Source organism: Lepidothrix coronata, unplaced genomic scaffold (genome assembly GCF_001604755.1).
Source record: "Lepidothrix coronata isolate B3197 unplaced genomic scaffold, Lepidothrix_coronata-1.0 Scaffold107, whole genome shotgun sequence".
In the NCBI taxonomy this organism is placed as follows: Eukaryota; Metazoa; Chordata; class Aves; order Passeriformes; family Pipridae; genus Lepidothrix; species Lepidothrix coronata.
In genome coordinates this window covers 3,723,987-3,732,595 of record NW_016690287.1, presented here as the reverse complement: position 1 = coordinate 3,732,595, position 8,609 = coordinate 3,723,987, and the positions used below count along the sequence as shown (strand labels likewise).

General features: G+C 43.5%; 1 protein-coding gene across 1 annotated transcript; it reads right to left on the bottom strand.

Annotated features, from left to right (window-relative positions):
- On the bottom strand, nt 1-8,299 carry KCNA1 (potassium voltage-gated channel subfamily A member 1). The gene has a single exon (XM_017824006.1). The coding sequence runs from the start codon at nt 8,076-8,078 to the stop codon at nt 6,603-6,605; it is 1,476 nt and encodes a 491-aa protein (XP_017679495.1). The 5' UTR covers nt 8,079-8,299; the 3' UTR covers nt 1-6,602.
- Nucleotides 8,300-8,609: the final 310 nt, after the last annotated feature.

Below are 8,609 nucleotides of genomic sequence, written 5' to 3'. Positions count from 1 at the left end.
TAAGATCCTTAAAAATTATCTTTAATTGATGCCAAGTATGAACAGATGAACGAGTACAGAAGCAGGTAAAACTGCATAGATGAAAACTATGCATTTCAAATAGTTCGAGAACTCATAACATCAGATGTTCTAAAAATGGTAAGTCAAACAATTTCACTACTGGAAGTAAAATGAGCTGTAATGTGACAATGAAGTACATACTTGACCAAAGTATAAGCGATTTGTAAATGGTGGAAATAAGTACAGCTGTGTCAGCTTAAATGGTTTGTTGCCCTGATGGTGCACTTTCATATGGAGACTATTCAGTTTATATATATCACATCGGCAATATTTGATCTTTAAAGTCAGAGGTATGTCTGAGAGGCCATTTACAGTTCTATTGACAGCTGTTATTTATTCATTTCAAACCGACATACTGCAAAAACAATGTTTTACATGTAAAGGAAAGGAAAAAAAAGAAAAGATTTCATCTTAGCAGGTTATAGGTAAGGGTTTGCTGAATTTAGTCATAAAAATATCATTTTTACTTTTGTACAAAAGTAAAATATACATTTGATCCCAATTACATTTATAGAAATGTCACTGAAACAATAACATGGATCAAAGACTGATGCACCTAAAGGAACTGAATGCAGCGTCTTCATTTTATTATAGAAACTAGAAATGGAAGATGATTTTTTTTTTTTTTGTAACTTATAGTGACATTTGCTAGAGCCTGTGAACAGGTGAAATATACAGAATTATACAAATATTAACAGAAACTTTGAGACAAATTTCAGTTAAGACCTCAGTTTCATTTTATTTCCTTTGAAAATATCAAAGCATGCTATGCCTTGACAGCATAAATTGTTGACCTCACCGGTGGCAAGTTCACCTGTACTGAGTGAAACAGTAGAACACCCTGAAGTTTCATTTTTTGCAGATACAAATACTGACACCTTTAAGAATATTTGATAAGCATTTCAGGAAAAATAAATTCCCTACACCTGATTAAGTAAAGCCAGAACAACGGAAAACAGAAAAAAAAAAAAAGAAAGCCTGAAATAAGTCCAATAAAAATTGAAGTGCAGGTCCCTGGTCAAAGCATCTCAGGAAAGAAGCCTGTTTCAGACTTGCAACGGGCAAGTCTGGAACAAACTTGCTATGTTGTACAATTGCAAGCAGAGCTTTCCAGTTCTGTCCAGCTCTGTGGCCACAGAGGGTAAATCACACCTTGGAGCTGGTTCTGCATCCATGTGGGTCTGAAATTACTGTGAATATCATTGGCATCAGGCTGCTGGAAGCCTACAGGATCAGACCATTCCTGGAAAAGCTGCAGTACCTCCCTCTTCTTCATATTAGGGGAAAAGATTAATCCAGAATGGCACCCCTCCAGTAAGAGTTATCCAGCTAATATTTGGGAAGGAATATATTCTCTCCATAGATTGCACATGTATGCAGAAGGTTTTGTTCTAAAATACAATTTTTCCACCTTTTTCTAATTAATTTCAGATGTTCCTGTCCTACTGTTCACTGTGTTTTGTTTAATATTTGAGCATACAAGAAACTGCACCGTTCCAGTGTGAACTATGGAAAAGTGAAACACCCTCAGTTCCTCATGCTTAGAAATAAAGAGGTTACTCTTGGGCTTCAGGTCTCTCCTAACAGAAACTATCTTTCTGTACTTCTGCCTATTTAAAACAATTGTCCTTTAATTAAAAAAAAAACAAAAAAAAACACCAAACAACAAAACCTGTCAATAAAAGTTGCCACTGCTCAGTCAATTGTTGATTTGGACCAATGCAGCCTCTAATGAGTGATTTGCTAAGAAGGGCAAAAATCACTGCTGCAAACAAGAGGACATTTGCTGAATTTTGCCCTGTCTCTAGTGCTTCGCACTGTCTTTCAAGTGCTTGTCCACAGGATCAACAGTAAATCAGGTTTAGCACGAGTGCAGTGAAGAGATTTTGTAAGTGGAAATTAATTCCCTTGGGCCGCGATCATTGTCAGCATTGACCCGCCTCACACCTACAAATGAGTAAACCAGGAACAAAGGAAGGAAATCACCAGAACCCTTGCCAGGATCAACGTGTTATCCCCTCAGTAAGCCAGGATGTGAATTTCCAGCACTCGTGTACTAAAGAGTTTTGTTGCACGTGGGCACACTCTGCCCAGCCACCCCCTGCCAAGCAGGGTCAATTCCAGTACATCTAATGATTACTAAAGGCTTATCTGTCTGAATGAACTTGTGAGGCAGATGAGGTAAACTGCATTAAGCCCCATTGTGTTCGGAATTAAAGCAGCCTTAATTCAATTCAGGTTACTTTCCTTCAAAAAGAATGACTCCAAATCAGATTAAGGTTGCTTTAATACTGCAACAGAATGTCCATGCTGGGCTTTAAAGCGGTTTAACAAATCTACTTTGAATGCACACCTTTCATTGATTCGGATTAGCTTTCCTGAAGTCCCCAGTGGAGATAAGGCTTAGGAGACTCCATGCAGGGAATCTGCATGGTTTTGCTGGGATGCTGGGAACTCACACCCTGGCTTACTGCACACTAACTTCCTCATAAGGGTAAATAAATCCAGTTCATTGTCTGTGCTGGAGCTGCCACACAGAGGGTTTGAGCTCTTGGCAGTCTGGCAGCAACCCCTCAGTTCTGTGAAGGAACGGGGTACAGAGCCTTTCATTTTCACTCTCCTCTGCCTGTTCCTTAGTACTCTGGAGCTAAGTACGGTAGGACCAGGTGGGGAATTCTGGCAGTGATTCCAGCCTACTGGATTCCTGCCTCTGCACTGCAGTGCACTGGAGCTTTGCTCCTGCCAGGTAAGTTCCCTCATCCCCTTCACCAAGCGGATGAAGGAAAAGCTCTTTGGAGGCAGCAAAGAAGCACAGAGAGGCAGGGAGCAGTGGCTGGGGAAGGAGGCTTGTGTAGTGATTCCTTATGATGGAATAGCTGCTTTCCCTCACCAAGCTACAGCCCAGCTAAGACTGCCATATCTACTGGTTTCTCTGTCCAGCTTAACACGGGCATCGCTTCTGGGAGGTCCCCACCAAAAGAATTCTCCCTACCAAGTGAATTCTCTTGACTCTTTCAGAGAAGCACTAATAAACTGGCCCTCAGCTCATTTCCAGTCCTCTTCCAACTACATAAACAACCCCATAGAGTCCATGTGTGGCAAAAAAAGAAATATAAGGGCCAAAAGAGGAAGAAAAAAAGAGAGGAAAAAGGGGAAAAGAAAGAAAGAAAGAAAGAAAGAAAGATGCTTAGTGGTAAGAACAGGCAGTTTTTTAAGTGCACCTTCAGGCCCACAAAGACATTTCAGCACTCCTGTGTATAGGGAGTAAGAGCCTTTTTTTTTGGTGGTGGTATTTTTTTTTTGTGTCAAACTTGTTGAAAATGCATGCCTATGCTACATGAGGTTAATTCCTGTACTCCATATGTATTGAGATCCTTTGCAGTGAGCTATAAATGGACAAAGCAACATTCGGGCTCCCCAAACCACCCTGGGCCCTGAAGACCCGTCCTGGTCTCCTGACAAAGAAGAATTGCTGCATGCAGCACTTTTCTCTGCACATATGCAGAATGATTATCACTCTGCACATTAAACTAAGGTGTGCAATACCCAGCTGGGGTTAGAAGTTACCAAAGTGAGGCCTCACGTCCCAAATGCATCTTTCTGATCGTCGGTCCCGTAGCACTGAAATGATTATTGCTGTTTAGTTTAGTTGGTGGTTTTATAAGCTGAGTGCAGCATTCAAGTCCATTTTGACATCAGAAGTCATACCCTAGAATTCAAGAGTTTGGGAAGATCAGGACCACTAAAATTTAATGGGGAGAGAGGTGTACAATGGGCAGGGGTGTGAGTGGGGGACAGGAAAGAAGCTTTACAACATCTGCCTAGAGGATGTAATGCCCTGTTGTATCTGATGCTCTGCATTTCTTGCAGGAGTTAGAGCTCCCTCAGTTCTTAATTGCTTTCTCATCTCTAAGACTGACAGAAGTCACACAGTGAGAAATAAAGCCAAGTCTTTCTGGGAACCTGGCAGGTCAAGCTTGTGCGTAACTGCAGAGTTAGGGTTGTTTTTTAACTCTAAGTGCCTTGATTTTATATATACATGTGTCTGCATATGTATGTGACACACACAGGAGCAGACATACATATATATATATATTTATACACATATGTACATATATCAGAAAGACAGGGGAAGAAAGGATCTGTACAATGTGGAAGGAGAAGTGTTCAACAGCAGTTGGCCACATGCTAAGTGCAGAACAAAGATCCTCAGCTTTGTCCATTTAAAAAATAAAGATTAGTGCCTACATTAGTTCAGATCAAAGGTTATTATTTTCCAGGGCCTAGCAGTCAAGGCTGGCATATTGCAGAAGATACCTTCTCCTAGCATTGCTTCCTTCACCAGATGATGGTGGGAGTAAGAATAGGGACCAGAAAGAAGAATATGGTTCAAATGATCGGTGATGGGATTTAAGATCTGACAGTCTGCCAAAAGGGGATAGAGGAGGAGAGGAGACAGGGATGGGAGGGCACTGGAAAGCCTTTCTCACCCACCCACCTGGGAAATGTACGGGAAAGAAAAGCACAGTCCTCCAGTCTGGTTGCCTGACTGGGTGACGCCGTAGCTCATGCTGGTCCCTAATTCCTCCTGTGTCCTGCCATGAAGGGACAGGCTGCCAAAAAGCCATCTCAGGGAAAGGAAGGGCAGATACAATGATAGCTATAAACAACTAAGGGAAACCTGAAGCCTTGCACAAACACAACTATGAGTTACTTGGCAAAAGCAGATGCTGAGCCCTGCAGCATGAGATTGGCTGGGGAAGGAAGGTATCCCACGGGCACTGGTGGTCTCTGCCCACCTCTTCTGCGTCCCTCTCACTCACACTTGGTCCTTCTCTCTCTACCCCCTCCTGTGCTGTGCCAGGGGACAGTACAGAACACCTCTAACAGTGTGCCTATGCCTTGCCCTTTCCTTCAACATCTCTGATCAGCTCAGTTCCTGGAGGCACTTTCAGCAATTTAGGGGATGTAAGATAAAGGCACTGCGCAACTATCTAAATCAATCTGTTGAGTCTCTTCAGCGAGTTTTAGGGGAATACGAAAAAGTCTCAACTGATGACTGCAAAAGAAACCAGCTGCTGCAATTTGGATGCATATAATAGATAAGTTTCATTTACATTCTGAGAATGCACCAAAAAGCATGCATCTGCACCTTTCAGCTATAAAGGATACTAGGTTTTAGGTGTTGCTATATATAAGTGGACTTCTTAATTTTCCATATAGCTTTCCCTTTAAGGGATGGGATATGTCCCTTTCTGACAATGCCTGGACAAAAGCCAACACATTTCCCTGAGCAATGCAGGAAAACAATCAGGTTTCTCTAATCAGTTCATTCAGGCCCTCAGTCTATCAAGCAGATTTTTTTTTATTTTTATTCTTATCATTATTGTTGTTATTATTATTATTATCATTGAGTTCATGCATTAATTAGTTCAAGTTACATTTTAATCAAATAGGCCATAATGCTGAATATTCGAACATGCTTTGATCTCCAAAAGTTATTGTTCCCATTTGACTAACATACGCACTTAAATACAGTACTTTAAATTACTAGTCAACGATTTAATAAATTAAGGAGTGCACTTCTGGTGAATGCAAATCAAAAAGAAAAAAGAAAAAAAAAGAAAAGAAAAAAGAGAGATAAAGGACCTATTTTTAGAAGATTCAGTTCAAACGAAAGCTTATCCGCTATTGTCTGAGGTAACGTTTCAAGCATGCGATTATAAAATAAATAGTATCAAATTCAAACATGCTTATATTAAACTCCATTGTGCTATCTTGCAACAGAGGGGCTTAAAGTTTTGTATCCAGTTCCAAACAGGGTGGGGGGGAAAAGAAAAGTGTGTTTTTACCATCTGCATGTAAGAGAACTTAGCAGCATTGCAGATGTTTTGTCTTCAGTTTCGCTTGTTATTTTCCTTTTAGAATAGTTCTCCTACGGACAGCAAAAGAGACCAAGCTAAAGTACGTTTTTAATAAGGTGCTGTGTGGATCTGTAGGTTGGAAGTGTGGAATCCTTCACAGAGGGGGTGGAAGGAAAAATTTGCGCTCCTTCATAAAAGCCACGGCAAATGTTTGCCAAAGGGTTTTGGCTAATTTTTTTTACTGTTATTATCTGATGCACTTCCTTGCAACTGTGCAGTGTTTTGCAGAATATTTTTACTGGAATCCATGCATATGCTGTATAGCTCTGAAAACTGTCTTGCTCAGTTTTAAGTTAACTTTATCCAAAAAAAAAAAAAAAGGGCGATGGGAGAGGAAAAGTTTAGGTCTAACGTCATACGGCTTAAAACTAAACTAGTTCAAATGGTTATCAATAGCCAGGTGGAAAACGCTTTTTTGAAAATAAACAAAAATTTTATCTTTCATGGATCGTGGAAGTTTCTTTATCGCAGAGCAAAAATTCGCAATGCAACAATGCATTTACGAGGCAAATAAAGCATTCAAAGACTATCAGTAAAGCATCTACAAACTGTGACTGTGTCACTAAAGTCTTCAAGCTGTGAGTGGGGATTTTGGTTTTTGGTGGGGTTTTTTTTTGTTTACACATCAGTCAGCAGCTTGCTTTTATTAACGCAGTTTTGGTTGGCTACAGTGCAGTTGCCAGTTCTGAGATTAGCCTCTCTAAAATTGTCTATGCTATTATTCATATCCTCTTCGATTTCCATGTACTCAGATTTGCTGATTGTGGAGGAGCTGCGGCGACTGAGATCACTGTCAGATGCTAAATTAGGGGAGCTAACGTGAAGTAACTGAGCCTGTTCTTCCCCTTCTGTTTCTCGGTGGTAGAAGTAGTTGAAGTTGGACACGATGACAGGTACAGGCAGGGCAATTGTCAGCACACCAGCGATGGCACACAAGGAGCCTACGATTTTGCCTCCAATTGTCACAGGGTACATGTCACCATAGCCCACAGTGGTCATGGATACCACCGCCCACCAGAAAGCATCAGGGATACTTGTGAAATGAGACTCAGGTTCTTCAGCCTCAGCAAAATATACAGCACTAGAGAACAAAATCACCCCAATGAAGAGGAAGAAGATTAGTAAACCTAGCTCTCTCATACTTGCTTTGAGGGTCTGTCCCAAAATCTGGAGGCCCTTAGAGTGCCGGGAGAGTTTGAAGATTCGAAAGACTCTTACCAGTCTGATGACTCTCAGGATGGCCAAGGAGGTGGCCTGCTCTCCTTTCTGAGTCCCCTCCCGCTCGGCCATCTCGGTGCCCAGGGTGATGAAGTAAGGGATGATGGCCACAATGTCAATGAAGTTCATTATGTTCTTGAAGAAATCGGTCTTGCTGGGGCAAGCAAAGAAGCGCACCACCAGCTCAAAGGAGAACCAGATGATGCACAGGGTCTCCACAACAAAGAAGGGATCTGTGAAGATGTTGGATTTGTAGACCTGGGTGGTGTTGTCAGTGCGATGCACTGTGTACTCCTTGTCCTCCTTAAGCTCAGGCAATGTTTCTAGGCAGAAGATCACGATGGAGATGAGGATCACCATGACAGAGACTATTGCAATAACCCTTGCCGGCCCAGAGCTCTCTGGGTACTCAAAGAGGAGCCACACTTGGCGCTGGTACTCCCCCTCCGGCAAGGGTCTCTCCTCATCTTTGATGAACCCTTCGTCCTCCCGGAACTTCTCCATGGCCTCCTCACCCAGCTCATAGAATTTGATCTCCTCAGAGAACATGTCCAGGGGGACATTGACCGGCCGGCGCAGCCGCCCCCCGGACTGGTAATAGTAGAGGATGGCGTCGAAGCTGGGCCGGTTGCGGTCGAAGAAGTACTCGTTGCGCAAGGGGTCAAAGTACCGCATGCGCTTCTTGGGGTTGCCCAGCAGCGTGTTGGGGAACTGGGCTAAAGTCTTGAGCTGCGTCTCAAAGCGCAGTCCAGCAATGTTTATCACCACGCGCTCACAGCACTCGTGGTCGTCGTGGGCAGCGGGCTGGTAGCTATCCTGGGGGTGGCCAGGGAGCGCCGAAGTCTCGTCCATGTTTTCTCCAGCCATCACGGTCATGGTGGCACACAGGGAAGGGGGCCACGGGGCAGGGGAGGAGTGAGGGAAAGGGAGGAGGAGGAGGATGGAGGAGAGCAGAGAGACCCAGGGCAGTTCAGGGATGAGGGGGCTCGGAGACTGCAGGGAGGGATGACGAGGTGGGATGAGGTGCTTGAGGAAGGGATGGGTGAGGAGCCTAAAGCATGGAAATACCCAAAAGGGGACAGGAGGGGCGGGATGAAGGGAGGGGCATTAGGGATGATGGGAGGGTGAAGAAAGAGGGAAGAAGTACCTTTGGAGGGGAAGAGGGCAGGTAAGGTGAGGGATCTTGTCCCGTCCCCCCGGCCGGGAGGCTGAAGGTCTATGGAGTGCACCCCAGGCCGGGGTCCCCTCCCCAGCCGTCTCCTTTAGCCTTTAACTCGTTCCGTCCACTTTTCTCGCCGGCTCGACCATCACCGCAGCTGCTGTCACGAAGCTGCCGCACACACACACACTACACACACACACACACACATACATACACATAAAATAAATAAATATATAAATAAATAA